The following is a 17,429-nucleotide window of genomic DNA, read 5'->3' as shown; positions in this document are numbered from 1 at the left end:
TCCTCTGCAGCAGAGGTACCTCTGGGTCTTCCTATCCTGTGGCGGTCCTCATGAGAGCCAGTTTCTTCATAGTGCTTGATGATTTTTGCGACTGCACTTGAAAGAAAGAAACTTTCAAAGTTCTTAAAATGTTCTGGATTGTCTGACCATGTCTTAATTAAAGTAATGATGGACTGTCGTTTCTCTTTGATTATTTGAGCTGTTCTTGCCAAAATATGGACTTGGCTTTTACCAAGTAGGGCTATCTTCTGTATACCACCCCTACCTTGTCACAACACAACTGATTGGCTCAAACGCATTAAGAAGGAAAAAAATTCCATAAATTAACTTTTAACAAGGCACACCTGTTAATTGAAATGCATTCCAGGTGACTACCTCATGAAGCTGGTTGAGAGAATGCCAAGAGTGTGCAAAACTGTCATCATGGCAAAGGGTGGCTACTTTGAAGAATCTCAAATATAAATATTTTGAGTTTAACACTTTTTTGATTCCGTATGTGTTATTTCATAGTTTTGATGTCTTTATTATTCTACAATATAGAAAAATAAAGAAACTCTTCAATGAGTAGGTGTCCAAACTTTTGACTGGTACTGTAGATCTTAAGGATACTTTGGAACATGCTTTAATTTGAAAATTACGATCTTTATTTGTGCATGGTCAGGTTGACTTTTACACAATCACCTATATACTAAGGATACTATGAAGGTTTACTGTCTCCCTACCTATTTTGTGTAATGTGACTACTACACTTGCCACTGATTTGAATAGGCCTTTTGCTCGCACTCTACATCAAAATATCTCCTCTCTTTTTCACTTTCCCATACACCCTTTCTTTTTCTCACTCTCGCCCTCGCAATCTCTCAAATGTTCTGATTTATTAGTGCTTGATTTGCATGTAGTACAGTATGCAAATATTGCCAAAGCATTTAAAAAAATTATGTTTCACACACTCCCCTCTGTAACAGTTTTCCAAGTGCATGGATGGTGTACAGTAGTTAAGTAGTGTCATCTTGCCCACTCATCTCTTCTTCCACTTCTGCTTATTCACTTGTTCTTCCCCGTTAGTCTGCAAGGTGCTTTGAATTGATCATAAGCCATCATGCTTTGACTCAACCAACAAAGAGGGTTGAACTCAGCTGTTGCGTGTGATTCACAGACAAAATAAGGACAGTGTTGGACTTAATTTGACCTGGCTGCTCAGTGGTCGTGCTGACTACATGCAAACACACATGCAATAACTAGCCCACAGAGCAGAACACTTTGACCTGAGATCCTGTTCAGTAGGGGACACTCGCCTCATTTTTTTCACCCCCACTAGCCTCACGTAAATATTAGTCCAAGTCACCAACAACACCATCATCCCTTGTATTGAAGGAGTGGTGGCGGTGTTTCCTTCTCTTCCTGACCAAACACAATATTATCAGCAGTCTGAGGGTCATAACACAGGAAACAGACTGGAAATCTTAAGAGCAGCCTTTTAAAGGCCCAGTGCAGTCAAAAATCTGATTACCTGTGTTTTTATGTATATACTGAACAAAAATTGAAACGCAACATCTAACAATTTCAACGATTTGATGGAGTTAGTTCATTTAAGAAATGCGTCAATTGAAATGAATTCATTAGGTCCTAATCTATGGATGTCACATAATTGGGCAGGGCCACCCACTGGGGAGCAGTCAACCTAGCCAATCAGAATTATTTTTTTCGCCACAAAAGGGCTTTATTACAGACAGACATACTCCTCAGTTTCATCAGCTGTCCGTGGCTGGTCTGACGATCCCGTAGGTGAGGAAGCCGGATGTGGAGGTCCTGTGCTGGAGTGGTTACACATGGTCTGCTGTTGTGAGGCCGGTTGGACGCCAAATTCTCTAAAATGACATTGAAGGTGGCTTATGGTAGATAAATTAACATTCAATTCTCTGGCAACAGCGCTGTTGGACATTCCTGCAGTCAGCATGCCAATTGAACGCTCCCTCAAAACTTGAGACATCTGTGGCATGGTGTTGTGACAAAACTGCAGATTTGAGTGGCCCTTTATTGTCCCCAGTACAAGGTGCACCTGTGTAATGATCATACTGTTTAATCAGCTTCTTGATATGCCACACCTGTCAGGTGGATGGAATATCTTGGCAAAGGAGACATGCTCACTAATAGGGATGTAAAGAAATTTGTGCACAACATTTGAGAGAGATAAGCTTTTTGTGCGTATGGAAAATTTCTGGGATCTTTATTTCAGCTCATGAAACATTGGACCAACACTTTACATGTTGCGTTCATATTTTTGTTCAGTATATATTTCCAAACTGAGGTTGCAGTGATACTGTGAAAATGATGATAATGCCGTTTTAGTGTAAGCTGTTTGAAAAGACTGCCTGAAATTTCAGCCTATTTTGGTGGGATGGCGTTTTGGCCTCCCTGGCGACATTACCAGGCGATTATAAGTTAATAAACCAATAACAAATAGAGTTTCAAATCTTTCTGCCAATAACAAGGTATTATGGTGTTAAATGCTGAGCTGTAGTCGATGAACAGCATTCTTACATAGGTATTCCTCTTGTCCAGATGGGTTAGTGCAGTGCGATTGCGTCGTCTGTGGACCTATTGGGGTGGTAAGCAAATTGGAGTGGGTCTAGGGTGTCAGGTAGGGTGGAGATGATATGATCCTTGACTAGTCTCTCAAAGCACTTCATGATGACGGAGGTGAGTGCAACGGGGCGATAGTCATTAAGCTCAGTTACCTTAGCTTTCTTGGGAACTGGAACAATGGTGGCCCTCTTGAAGCATGTGGGAACAGCAGACTGGGATAAGGATTAGAGGTCGACCGATTAATCGGAATGGCTGATTAATTAGGGCCGATTTCAAGGTTTCATAACAATTGGTAATCGGTATTTTTGGCCACCGATTTGCCGAATTTTTATTTTTTATTATTTTTTTTTTTACAGCTTTATTTAACTAGGCAAGTCAGATTAAGAACACATTCTTATTGACAATGACGGCCTAGAAACGGGGGTTAACTGCCTTGTTCAGGGGGGATTCGTTTTTGCAACCTTCGGTTACCAGTCCAACGCTCTAACCACCTGCCTTACATTACACTCCACAAGGATTAACAGGCTGACTACCTGTAACGCGAGGGCAGCAAGAAGCAAAGGTAAGTTGCTATCTAGCATTAGACTTATAAAAAACTATCAATCTTAACATAATCACTAGTTAACTACACATGGTTGATGATATTACTAGTTTATCTAACGTGTCCTGCGTTGCATATGATCGATGCGGTGCCTGTTAATTTTCATTGAATCACAGCCTACTTCAACAAACGGTGTTGATTTAACAAGCGCATTTGCGAAAAAAGTACTGTCGTTGCACCAATGTACCTAACCATAAACATCAATGCCTAACAGGAATATTTAGACTTAGTCACCCGTTAGATAAAATACGTAACGGTTCCGTATGTTACTGAAAGAAAAAAACGTTTGTTTTCGAGATGATAGTTTCCAGATTCGACCATATTAATGACCCAGGGCTCGTATTTCTGTGTTTATTATATTATAATTAAGTCTATGATTTGATAGAGCAGTCTGACTGAGCGGTGGTAGGCAGCAGCAGGCTCGTAAGCATTCATTCAAACAGCCCTTCAAGCATTGCGCTGTTTATGACTTCAACCTGGGTGAGTATAATTTGTGGAACGTTCCAACAGGAATCTATTCCAAAAACTTCGTAAATAACAAGGTTTCCAAAAAACAACGCATACGAAGTTGTATAGCGGCAGAATAAGATACCGGGTAGGGAGTGGTCTATTTCATTGCGATTTTCACTCATTACGTTTATTCTGAAAAATGTCTGTCCTCACATGTCTGTTTGCTTATGGACAAACATTAAGAATAAGCTACGTGGTGAGTTGATGCCTATTCGGCAGCTAGTTAGCTAGGTTTGTATGCGTTGTTGGTTGGCAACCTTTTACTTTACGTTTTTTGGAACAGATTCCTGTTGGAACGTTCCACAAATTATACCCACCCCTTCAAGCCTATCAACTTCCAAAATGAGGCTAGTGTAACCGATGTGAAATGGATAGCTAGTTAGCCGGGTGCACGCTAATTGCGTTTCAAACGTCACTCGCTCTGAGACTTGGAGTCGTTTTTTCCCTTCCTCTGCATGGGTAACGCTGCTTCGAGGGTGGCTGTTGTCGATGTGTTCCTGGTTTGAGCCCAGGTAGGAGCGAGGAGAGGGACGGAAGCTATACTGTTACACTGGCAATACTAAAGTGCCTATAAGAACATCCAATAGTCAAAGGTATATGAAATACAAATCGTATAGAGAGAAATAGTCCTATAATTCCTATAATAATATAATAACTACAACCTAAAACTTCTTACCTGGGAATATTGAAGACTCATGTTAAAAGGAACCACTAGCTTTCATATGTTCCCATGTTCTGAGCAAGGCACTTAAACATTAGCTTTCTTACATGGCACATATTGCACTTTTACTTCTCCAACACTTTGTTTTGCATTATTTAAACCAAATTGAACATGTTTCATTATTTATTTGAGACTAAATTGATTTTATTGATGTATTATATTAAGTTAAAATAAGTGTTCATTCAGTATTGTTGTAATTGTCATAAAGAAAAATAGGAAAATAATCGGCCGATTAATCGGTAGCAGCTTTTTTGGCCCTCCAATAATCGGTATTGGCGTTGAAAAATCATAATCGGTCGACCTCTAATAAGGATTGATTGAAAATGTCCGCGAACATACCAGCCAGCTGGTCTGCGCATGCTCTGAGGATGCGGCTAGGGATGCCGTCTGGGCCGGCAGCCTTGCGAGGGTTAACGCGTTTAAATGCTTTACTCACGTTGGCTGCGATGGAGAGCCCACAGGTTTTGGTAGCGGACCGTGTCGTTGGCACTGTATTGTCCTCAAAGCGAGCAAAGAAGTTGTTTAGTTTGTCTGGGAGCAGGACATCATGGTCCGCGACTGGGCTGGTTTTCTTTTTGTTGTCCGTGATTGACTGTAGACCCTGCCACATACCTCTCGTGTCTGAGCTGTTGAATTGTGACTCTACTTTGTCTCTATACTGATGCTTAGCTTGTTTGATTGCCTTGTGGAGGGAATAGCTACACTGTTTGTATTCGGTCATGTTTTTGGTCACCTTGCCCTGATTAAAAGCAGTGGTTCGCGCTTTCAGTTTTGCATGAATGCTGCCATCATCCACGGTTTCTGGTTGGGGAAGGTTTTAATAGTTGCTGTGGGTACAACATCACCGATGCACTTGCTAAAAAACTCGCTCACCGAATCAGCGTATTCGTCAATGTTATTTTCCGACGCTATGCGGAACATATCCCAGTCCACGTGATCGACGCAATCTTGAAGCGTAGAATCAGATTGGTCGGACCAGCGTTGAACAGACCTGAGCACGGGCGTTTCCTGTTTTAGTTTCTGTCTATAGGCTGGGAGCAACAAAATGGAGTCGTGGTCAAATTTGCCGAAAGCAGGGCAGGGCTTTGTATGCGTCGCGGAAGTTAGAGTAATAATGGTCGAGTTTTTTCTGCCCGGGTAGCGCATTCGATATGCTGATAAAATTTAGGGAGTCTTGTTTTCAGATTAGCCTTGTTAAAATCCCCAGCTACAATGAATGCAGCCTCAGGATATGTGGTTTCCAGTTTACATAGAGTCCAATGAAGTTCATTCAGGGCCATCGATGTGTCTGTTTGGGGGGGATATATACGGCTGTGATTTATAATCGAAGAGAATTCTTTTGGTAGATAATGCGGTCGACATTTGATTTCAAGGAATTCTAGGTCATGTGAGCAAAAGGACTTGAGTTCCTGTATGTTGTTATGATCACACCACGTCTCGTTAATCATAAGGCATACCCCTCCACCCTTCTTCTTACCAGAGAGATGTTTGTTTCTGTCGGCGTGATGCATGAAGAAACCAGGTGGCTGTACCGACTCCGATTAGCGCATCTCGAGTGAGCCACGTTTCCGTGAAACAAAGAACGTTACTATCTCTGATGTCTCTCTGGTAAGCAGAACCCTTGCTCGGATTTCGTCTACCTTGTTGTCAAGAGACTGGACATTGGCGAGTAGTAAACTCGGGAGTGGTGCGTGATGTGTCCGTCTACGGAGCCTGACCAGAAGACCGCTTGTTCTGCCCCTCCTGCGGCACCGTTGTTTTGGGTCGCCGGCAGGACTAAGATTGAATCATACTACACCGGCTCTGACGCTTGTTGGATGTGGCAGGGCTTACAAACCACCACAGACTACAAAGGGGAGCACAGCCAAGAGCTGCTAAGTGACACAAGCCTACCAGACGAGTTAAACTAGTTCTATGCTCGCTTCGGGGCAAATAACCCTGAAACATGCATGAGAGCACCAGCTGTTCCGGAAGACTGTGATCACACACTCTGCAGCCGATATGGGTAAGACATATAAACTTATCCAAATAAGTCAATCAATGTTTATAATCCATCCTTAGGTACCCTAATACGCAAATAAATGATACAATTTAAGACGAAGAATCGTTATTGTCTTTACCGGAGATAAACAAAAAGAATGCGTGCTCTCGGCCATGCGCTTGGAAACACTACAGCCAAAATGGGAGCCACTTAGAAAAACTACAACTTCTCCTTCCATTTTTCCCAAAACCAGCCTGAAACTCTTTCTAAAGACTGTTGACATCTACTGGAAGTCCTAGGAACTGCAATCGGGGACGATTTCACCCTATTATAAAAGTGCCAGCCATTGACATGCTGATTTTTTTTGTTGTTGTTGATGGTTTGTCCTCGGGGTTGAGTAGCAGGCAGTTTACTTTGGGCACGCTTTTCATCCGGACGTCAAAATACCGCCCCCTATCCCAAAGAAGTTAACACAACCTAGCCACCTCAAGATGATAAAAACAGCTCAGACCTAGAAAGGTTCTGGAGCTTAGATAAGAATATGGCTGGGTCGTGATCATTAGGCACCAAACAGAAGAGAACAGACCGAAATAGTTTGGGACCTACCTAGACTTGTCCAATAAGAAATATTAATTTTTGCTTTCTGTTGCAATTTTGCTTTATAGTTTTCAGTTGTTTGTCCTAATGAACACGAGCTTAGATAAGACATTGGCTGTGTCACTTTGTGCTTTGGGACCTGGTTATTCACTTGTCTTCATGATTTTCATATTTTTCAGCCTAACTCTCGTCATTGCTTTTTTTTATGCTGTTGTATAAAAAAGTGTTGAGATTGATGGCCAGGGGCTGTATGTAAGCAAACAAGAGTGTCAGCGTAGGAGTGCTGATTTTAGAACCAGTTTTGCCTTTTAGATTACAATGAACAAGATTACATTGACCGCAGGGTCCTGATCCTAAATCAGCACTCTTACTCTGTGACACTTGATATGGCTCCAGATAAGGAGAAGAGACTTCACTATTATCAATAGTTTTTATGTAGGCTAATCATAGCCTAGGCTGTCGGAGCCTAGCTCATTTGTTAGAGCTGTGATGATCATGTAATTTTAGATGATGGTTATTGGTGAGCCAAATGACTGCGGTCACCATTATAGCAAAATATATACAAATGTTTTAAAGACACAGTTTCTCCTCTCCTGACTTCTTGCTGCCATAGAATATTCATTATATTTCTACGTGCTGCTGCAGGGAGGGGAGCATTGCCTATAGGCAACTGAAGACTCATATGCTACAACACCTTGCTTGTTTTAGCCAGGAGCAACAAAGTTTCATCACGTTAAGAGTCCATGTTGCCACAGAAATGGACTAAACTGCACGAATACCTGGCCGTCCAGTCTTCAGTCATCTTTTCATTCCTAACAAAAACATCTTCACAACTTCAAAATGTGGTGTTTTTGCTAGCTGTTAACGTATTTATGGTTGTGATGTAAGTTATGGCTGTGATATAGTAGTGGTATTGACTGGTTATAGTTTGAAAAAGTTGATTGATTGATTGGATAAGCATGAACATGTGAAAGTTGATTTGGTGTCTCTAGCTTGAACGGTTCAAGAGTTACTGTTGGTTAGTTATTTTATGCAAATGTCTATAGTTAATAGTTAATAAAGATTTTTAAGAATTTGAAGTTAGAATAGCCTGAATGTTTTAAAGTTGGTCTTGAAGCAGGACCATTCACACAAGCTACCTCTGTATTCCTATGGTCCTCATTTAACCCATGTTAATTTATGCAAATGTATACTGCTAGCTAGCATGAGGACGAAAATAGCAGATTTCCAGGAAAACGAGCAGTATTTCAATCTTCTCAATGGAGCACTGTGTATTAAGTTAAAATTTGAAGTGCAGTGGCATATCCCATCCTTGTATTGCGATACGTTTTCCAACACACATCTCTCGCCGGCTCAACGTTGTGGAACCAAAGAGACTGATAAGGGCTTCACATAATGTGCTATTCTATTGTTACTAACAACACATTGTGGGGAAACATCTTTCCCTAAATAGGCCAAAGTTATTTTGACCACTGTCTGCTCTCACTGTGCTATGCAGACCTTGTACATAATCAGATCAGGTGAAGACTGGAGATAATGTAGACCAAATATTGTTTCTTTCACCATCCTTGGGTCTTTGTGGCACGAAGCAAGGCTAGTAGTAAAAGTTATTGATATTGCTAACTGTTGTGCATAGGAATGTTGCCTACAGTTTGGGGTTTGTCCTGTCATCACATGCTACTGCTGAAGTACAGTATACTACATGCCTGCTCCAGCTCACTTCTCCAGACCTAGCCTAGTTGATGTGAGTACTGGATTTGCATGTGGTGGACCATCTATTTGCTGGTACTAATTTTAAAGTGAACATCGTAGGATATTAGGCAGTGAGAAATACCCAAAATAACTGGGGGTCTCGTTAATACATAGTTGTGAACTAGGCCCTATATGGATTGTTACTTTGCTTGATCATAGGATGTGCCACATACCGCTATCTTGTAATTTATTTTGGCAATTAGGTGTCTAAGTTTTACGAGTATTTAGGAAAGTGACTGATGATGATGATGATATAGCCTGTAGACGACCTTGATCGAGCAGTTGATTGGTTGATCTGATCCATGACCTTTGAACCTCATACTATGCTATTGTTTGGTAGGGTAGTGACAATACCAGTATCACAATACTTGTTAGTATCGTGGCAAGGAAACAAAACATGAAGTGAATTTAACTTCTTTTGGAAAACAGCCCTGATGTTGTAAACAAACATCGTTGTCATCCTGTCCCATTTGTTTATTTTCCAAGCTATAGCACACAATATTTTACATACAGCAGGTTTTTATAGGACCAAAGAGTTTGGTCTGCTTCGTGTTTCATTTTTGCCATGAAAAAAATATTGCGATACTGGTTTTGTCACAGCCCTCTTTGGCTTAGTGCTAGTGATCAGGATGAGTGGCTCAGAGAACCACTTTAGATGTCTTATTAGGCTAATAGGAACTAAGAATAGAATAGACTAAGGTACTAGACTCTCTTTGTGATTTGGGTGTTTTTGTATTGCATTGCGTTGTGTTATGTTATATCATGCCTATTATGGATGGTCAATGTTGATTTGTGTTGAAACTCATCTCTTCTCTTCCCCCTCTCCCTTCAGATTTTGACATGAAGAAGGACATTGAGACGCTGATAGCAGAGGAACGGGCTGACATCATCTCCAAGTATGACAAGGTGAGTTTGTGTGTGTGACATCATCGGTTCTGTAAGTCGCCTAAGACGAGGGCTTTGTCCAAAATAGGGCTGAGTTTAAAATCACATATGGTGCCATTTCAGATTTTCCCAAGTGTGACGTGTGACGTGTGACGTGTGACGTGTGACGTGTGACGTGTGACGTGTGTGTGTGTGTGTACCATCAAGTATGACAAGGGCTGTTTGCCCAATTTATATTTGGATTGTTGTTCAGATGATTTGTAGCCTAGATGCCGAGACTGTCAACAAACTCAAATTGATTTACTTGATGTTTACAAAACAAAACGAGCAATCTGGGATTGGTACATCCATTTTGTAAAATTTTTTTTTGAATTAATGATATATAGGCCTGGCCATTTGGTCTTAAAGAATGTAACTTATGATTGCATGTACTCGATCAGAACCCAAAATATACTTTTGTTTTACGCCATTGTTTGTAAACAATGTAATCGTAAACAAACACTGTAGAGCTTCAAAACATGTTGATCTCATAGATGGTCTATGAATTTGAGAGTGATTACATTTCTCCAACCCCATCCCTCAGCTGTTTACCTAAACAAGTGGAGCGCTTTGTTGTTTTCGAATCCCAGATTGTCCCTTTATTAGAAATGTCTTCAGTCTTCAGCCACTCTTGCTGTGTACTTGTGGAAGATTAGTTGAGGGGACTGCTCAAATGAAGGACCACAGACAGATGGCTGGGCCCAGTACTGACGACTGACTGTAGGGACATACTGTGCCCTCCCTGTCCCCTGCCTAGCCTCCATGCAACTGATGACACTAGACCGGCAGACACTCAGAACAGCCTAGCTGAAACTTTTGATAAACAGTCTAGTAAATGTAAAACTCTAATGAAGGGTAGGGGAAGCTTCTTTTATTCCAGTGTACTTTTGGGAAAATTTGGGTGATTTTGCAACCCAAAATAAGGGTAAATAGAGCAGCTTTATGGTGAAGCGAAGCCCCAGAGTAGAGGTCTTCACGAATCCACCTCTACCTAAAGACCCGATCTGAGAACAGAGCGGGTCCGGATTCAGAATTCTAAATATTGTCACTGGTTTGGGTCGGATCTGTCATGATTGTCACAGGTATTGGGTATGTGTAATTTTAACTGATTTGTCTGGAAGGACCCATACAGTTCCGAATGCGACTGCTGCAGTAGAAAGAGGGAGAGACATTGAATCATTATGCTGCTGACTCTTGCTTTTCACGAGAGGGGCTTGTGTAGCTTGTTGTCCAATCATAAGTCATCAAAGTTGGAATAGGCTATAGTGATAGAGCCTCTGTGTTTGGCAAAAGTTAGGAGATACTAATCAATGGAAAATGGTGTTAAAATTACGGGATTAAAAGTTAAAGGCGAAGGATACGCTACAACAGCCAACTTATTCTGAATGTTTGTAACTGTGTAGAATGAGAGCGCATGCAGCCTCAATTCGCCAAGCTAGCTAGCTTAACTAGCTTCTTCCGGTTTGATGCAGTCAAGACAGACACTACATTATCATATTGGATAACCTAACGTTAGCTATGGCAGCTAGTAGTCTACTATAGCATGAGTAGGCTTGGTTAACATTCACAGTTAATTATTAGGTTTACATCTTCGAGACTTGTGGCCTCTGATTTATAATCACACTATGCACATTCTTATTTCCACCTCTCGTCAGACAACTGACATTTCAGCTGGAGCTTTTGACTTTCTCCATTTCCTCCTTCTGGTTCCTAAGAGAGTGGTGGCACAAAACTTGAAACGCAAAGAGAAACACAAAGCATTACAAATATGAATATGCATAATTATATATGCAAAGATAAACCAACGTTTGATTACGTGATGATTCCCACTTTCTTCGCCTGACTATGCCTTCAGGATACGTTATATCAGCACTGTATATCCGTTTCAATATCAATGCCCTCAGAAGGTGATACCCCAACAGTGCTACCAAAGTAACCCCTGCTACTACTAACACTGCCCATGACGCATACTTCACAAAATCCCTCATTTGCACCGTAGTCCAGTTCCATGTTGTTACTATAGCATCCTTCAATTAATGTCCCTACAGCGACTGCCGTGAGAATAGCTACTGCATGGAATCTGTCCCCTGCTCTCCTATTGTTTTCGTTGTTCACTGATAGGTCTAGGACTGAACCTTTCAGATACTCCCTACCGGACTCCCAACTCATACCCGGTTCCCTGGCCACCAACATCTCCAATGATGACCTGTGCTCTGCTACAGTCGGTACCAGTGGATAATACTTTCCTTTGCTCGGGTTAGGTACACATCGCTCATCCCAAGGCCGATCTACACCCCACCCCTTTGTGAACACCCTTGTTATAGTGTAACCTTTGGGTCCCAATGGTTGATAAGCAGCCACCTGATACTTTTCATTTACCGTCACTCGGTCCCAATCTTCTGGGAGATATGTCAAGTGTTTGCTGGCTGTTAGAAATGGAGGAGAGATTAGTGCTGTTGGAAGAGTATCCAACTTAACAAAAGTCTGAGTCACATGTTTCTTAATCACACTGCAGGAGAGGTGATGCTATTATTACAGCTAACTCCCCTTTCGGTGATGTGTCCTCCTGTATACAGGGTTCTGTGGCTATCCTTTCAAGCGTTGTAACTTTGACAAACCCATCACTAAAAGTTGACAATAGCGTCTGAAATGACAACACTATCTCTGCTACTCTCACCATGATCTTGGCATCTGTGATATTAAATGTAACTTCATAGTGGTCTCTATATTGTGCACAGTTAGCTGTACTCCCTCTCCTACGAGCAATCCCCTGTAACAATATACATAGAGGAGTGGTATCATTCCCCAGAGACTCTATTACCCACTTCCTTAATTTATGAGCCCCACCAATCTCCGCCCCAGTCACATTCCGCTCTCCCAATTCCCTATAACGTTAATGCAATGGTTTTTGGGACTCCACAGAATACACTGATGTCGGTCCTGCCAGACTCTGCAATTAACAGCTTTATGAAAAACATTGTCTCAAACACAGGCCACATATGTACCTCGTCTTCTGCTACAAATACATTTGCACATAAATCATTCCATCGAACCCATAACACAATCACTACTAATCCGCTTCTATAGTTATAAACATACTAAAACATTCTCAAGTCAATTAGTCAATTTCCAACAATCCCTCCCCTGGAACAATGATCACTCTTATGTTCCACCACACCTAAAAACATATTGACTTGAACAGGGAAAAGACAAAATACACTACCGGTCAAAAGTTTTAGAACACCTACTCATTCAAGGGATTTTCTTTATTTTTACTATTTTCTACATTGTAGAATAATAGTGAAGACATCAGAACTATGAAGTAACACATATGGAATCATGTAGTAACCAAGAAAGTGTTAAACAAATCAAAATATATTTTATATTTGAGATTCTTCTTCTTCAATGACAGCCTTAATGACAGCTTTGCAACACTCTTGGCTTGATTCCGTATGTGTTATTTCATAGTTTTGATGTCTTCACTATTATTCTACAATGTAGAAAATAGGAAAAATAAAGAAAAACCCTTGAATGAGGTGTTCTAAAACTTTTGACCGATTTTAATGTACATGTTTAATAATTTCACAACACACTTGATGCGACTTAGACTGGGGAAAGAACTGTCCATCTGTTCTGTTTAATGCCCATGGGATGCTATTCGTCTTCATCCTCGGGTGTCAAGGCAAGACGGACTATGAGCCTTATACGTAATTACTTTTACTGTATCATCCAGCAAGCCATATGTATTGATGTGCTTTAACATTAGTGTTATGATGACATGGTAAAACAAAACCCCTTCATGGTTGACCCAAGCTATCTAGTGGGTTCTCTAATAACTTTCTCAGAGGTCATTAAAAGATAATGTTTCTAGGGAGAAAAACCCTCCCTAGACCCAATAAAATTGAGCAGCTCACCCTCCCCTCATAGCTTAGGAGCAGTGCTCTCTGTCTCTTTCTCTCCTTTCCGGATCATAATTAAAACATTTGATAAATTATCCAACCCAAATTTAGAATGACAGACTCAACATAAAGCGCTGAGGACTATCACTCAAATTCATGCCCCTCAACCTAGCACACATCATCACGGTTAGAATGTACATTTTATATACGGGACCATATATAACCGCTATTAACTTTTCTCATTACAACCCCCGTTTGACCTTGTTTTACTGTCGCGAGTGGCATGTTAATGACAGATCGGTATCACGATGCATTCTTAATCTAAATTACTATAAATTTTGCAGTGTGCAGACCTCCACAGTCAACCTGATACCCCAAATAAACAATTATGGGCACGGTTGACCCCCCCCCTCCCCGATTTCAATATCTGAGGAAATAAATAAATTTTTCCCAAGCACACGAGTCTCTCACCTGAGCTGCCGCCACCATTATGTACCGTTCATTCTGTCTGGTCCATTTTCCCACCAGTACACCCTAGCATGAGAGAAGATTGGACGTGATCTCTCGCCATGTTCACTCCACATGCACAGTCTCAGGCCTCATGCCGCACTCCTGTCGCTCGTACACAAGTTGATGGCTCGGACTCATATCACAGGTAGGAGTGGTGGAAGACAAGGTCGTAGTGAACGCCTTTGTCGCCATTTCTTCAGCCAGTTGGGGGTGGGTTGAGGTTCACACTGTTCTTGGTCAAATTATCTCTCCATGCATTAAGACACCATCTGTGTTCACCTTCAATCTATTTCATAATAAGACTAAATAAAGTGTCTCACGAGATTAAAAACCCCCCAAGGTTTTCTGAGTTTGCAAAAGACTGTTGGCCTGGTAATTTTCATTTGTTACCTTTTTAGAATCCATTTCCCTGTCATTTCTCCAACCCCAAAATTGGTTCTACTTCCTCCCATGTAAAATTATCCGGGTGTTGTTACTGGTCCTATGTTTAAAGACAGGCAGTAATCGTATCACTTTCGATGCTGCCCCTGTTACCTTTCTGAATATAACACTTTACCCTGTTGTAAATTTTGCATATTTCTCATCGTAAGGAATCTGCGATATTTGATTCCAGGCATCTATTAAAAAGTTGTGTGAGACGTGGCCTCCTACGTCTCCCTTCACATAGAAACTGTCTTCTCTATGAACCACTATTGATCAAAACCAAGGCCATACACCACTATTTGAACGTTTCCTGCCCCACTGCCTTCAAGAGGGTTTGCTGCTTTTCCCTTCCTGTTTTTTTCTTAACTTGGCCGTTGAAACCACACGTACGACTGCGAAGTGAGCGGAGTTAGATTCCACTCTGAAAGCATCCTGCTCTATTTCATCCATATTCGAGAGAGAATGCTCGTGCACCTCTTTCAGCTTCTCTATGGCTTTATTAAGCTTTTCTTTGAAAGTTGATAAACTTGGAAACTCACTTTTGAGAAAATGGCCTTTGAATGTTTTGGTACTACTAAACCCATTCAGCATCGTTCAAACCCTCTTAAGCTTTAGCCCCACCCATCTCATTTAAGGCTTGATCCGAATGTACTAACAGCAGGCAAGCACCCAAAGGAACTTGGTAGCTACTTCCAGACATCTAAGAGAGAACAGCTGATCATTACTTGCACTAGCAGAGATAGTTAGGCTGTTATGTTATCCAGAGCATTGGTGGTTGCAACTGTGCTGTCAGATTGTTCGTTTGTAAATTCAGAGTGTTTCACGTTCAGAGCGCACGCTGGTTGATGAGTAGGGTTGAACCGAACCTTCTGACCTCACATCGGCAGTCAAGCACCCAAGCGGACTGGCTAACATTGGCTAGCTTGCTAGCTACTTCCAGACACAGAATGAGAGAACATTTTACGCATCCTAGCCGAACTGGTTAGGCTTTCTTCATGTTATCCTGAGCATTGGTGACTGTAACTGTGCTGCTGGCAACAATTTAATTCCGCTTTTTTGCTGATGTTTACTGACACCGGCCGTATTCAACGGGTGTTGAGCGTTCGTAAATTCATCAGTTTTGCTCCCCTCTCTGGCACACTCAGACAAAAGTGCTCTGAAATCGGAGTAGATGGCCAGACTGAATTTACGAACGCACCCGAAAGGGTTACTTGCATAGTAGAGTCTTTTGTTAACCCCTCTGGGCTAGCGTCCCACCTACTCAACAGCCAGTTGAATCCCGTGGCGCGTTATTCAAATACCTTAGAAATACTATTACTTCAATTTCTCAAAAATATGACTATTTTACAGCATTTTAAAGACAAGACTCTCGTTAATCTAACCACACTGTCCGATTTAAAAAAGGCTTTACAACGAAAGCAAAACATTAGATTATGTCAGCAGAGTACCCAGCCAGAAATAATCAGACACCCATTTTTCAAGCTAGCATATAATGTCACATAAACCCAAACCACTGTTTTTCTGCAAAGGGACCAGGACGACTGATCCGTGTAAAGGAAAGAATGAATGGGGCCATGTATATTGAGATTTTGAGTGAAAACCTCCTTCCATCAGCAAGGGCATTGAAGATGAAACGTGGCTGGGTCTTTCAGCATGACAATGATCCCAAACACACCGCCCGGGCAACGAAGGAGTGGCTTCGTAATAAGCATTTCAAGGTCCTGGAGTGGCCTAGCCAGTCTCCAGATCTCAACCCCATAGAAAATCTTTGGAGGGAGTTGAAAGTCCGTGTTGCCCAGCGACAGCCCCAAAACATCACTGCTCTAGAGGAGCTCTGCATGGAGGAATGGGCCAAAATACCAGCAACAGTGTGTGAAAACCTTGTGACGACTTACAGAAAACGTTTGACCAGTGTCATTGCCAACAAAGGGTATATAACAAAGTATTGAGAAACTTTTGTTATTGACCAAATACTTATTTTCCCCCATAATTTGCAAATAAATTCATAAAAAATCCTACAATGTGATTTTCTGGATTTTTTTCTCTCATTTTGTCTGTCATAGTTGATGTGTACCTACAATGAAAATTACAGGTCTCTCATCTTTTTAAGTGGGAGAACTTGCACAATTGGTGGCTGACTAAATACTTTTTTCCCCCACTGTACCTTGTAGTGTGTTCATACGGTATAGTAAACTTTGTTAAACTGGAACCTTGTCGTTGTGTCATTTCGAGTTAACATTGGTAGCAGAGGATGGCTAATAACTACAATGTGCCACCTCGCTTCAACGAGAAGAGGTTGTACGAAAGTTGGAAAAATGAACTTGGAATCTGGACATGGGTTACTAATCTGGACGCGAAAAAGCAAGCACTTGCGGTGGTATTATCGCTCGAGGGAAGAGCGAGAGATACAGTGCTGGATATATCCGTTGAGGATTTGAACAATGATGAGGTATGGGAACTTTCAGTGCACTGGATTCTGTATTTCTTAAAGAAGAGAAAGACCGTGCCTACGAGGCATATTCAAACTTTGACAGTGTTACGAGAGATATTTCGGTTGCAATGACGGACTACATCATTGATTTCGAACAGAGGTACACTAGGATGCGCAAGTACGACATGGTTCTCCCGGATGCAGTGTTAGCTTTCAAGTTGCTAGATACTGCCTGTCTACATGGTAGGGAGAAACATTTGGCTTTGACTGCTTGTACTGTACTGACTTTTGCATCAATGAAGTCGGCACTAAAAATAATTTTTGGTGAAAAGACGTCTGTCGCGCCGTTAACAGATGGAATGCAAGCGAGTGACAGAGTATATTACACTGAGTAGCAGAGAAAAGGCACTAAAAAGTCACGTCCTCAAGACAACCAGAAGAGGGCGCCATTTCCCGGCACAAATCCACTGGACAAATATGGAAGGAGATCAAAA

The 17,429-nt window shown here is 41.5% G+C and overlaps 1 protein-coding gene across 1 annotated transcript in view; it reads left to right on the top strand.

Annotated features, from left to right (window-relative positions):
- The window catches only part of si:dkeyp-19e1.3 (uncharacterized), a 114,256-nt gene that overhangs the window by 50,817 nt on the left and 46,010 nt on the right, over positions 1 to 17,429 (top strand). Inside the window, exon 2 of the mRNA XM_029758487.1 lies at positions 9,581 to 9,654. Within this exon, the coding sequence (XP_029614347.1) occupies positions 9,589 to 9,654 (66 nt within the window). The 5' untranslated portion in view covers positions 9,581 to 9,588. The remainder of the gene's footprint in view (positions 1 to 9,580; positions 9,655 to 17,429) is intronic.

The sequence above is a fragment of the Salmo trutta genome, chromosome 7 (assembly GCF_901001165.1).
Source record: "Salmo trutta chromosome 7, fSalTru1.1, whole genome shotgun sequence".
Lineage (NCBI taxonomy): Eukaryota > Metazoa > Chordata > Actinopteri > Salmoniformes > Salmonidae > Salmo > Salmo trutta.
The sequence above is the reverse complement of the archived record's forward strand: the minus strand, read 5'-3'. Positions and strand labels throughout refer to the sequence as shown.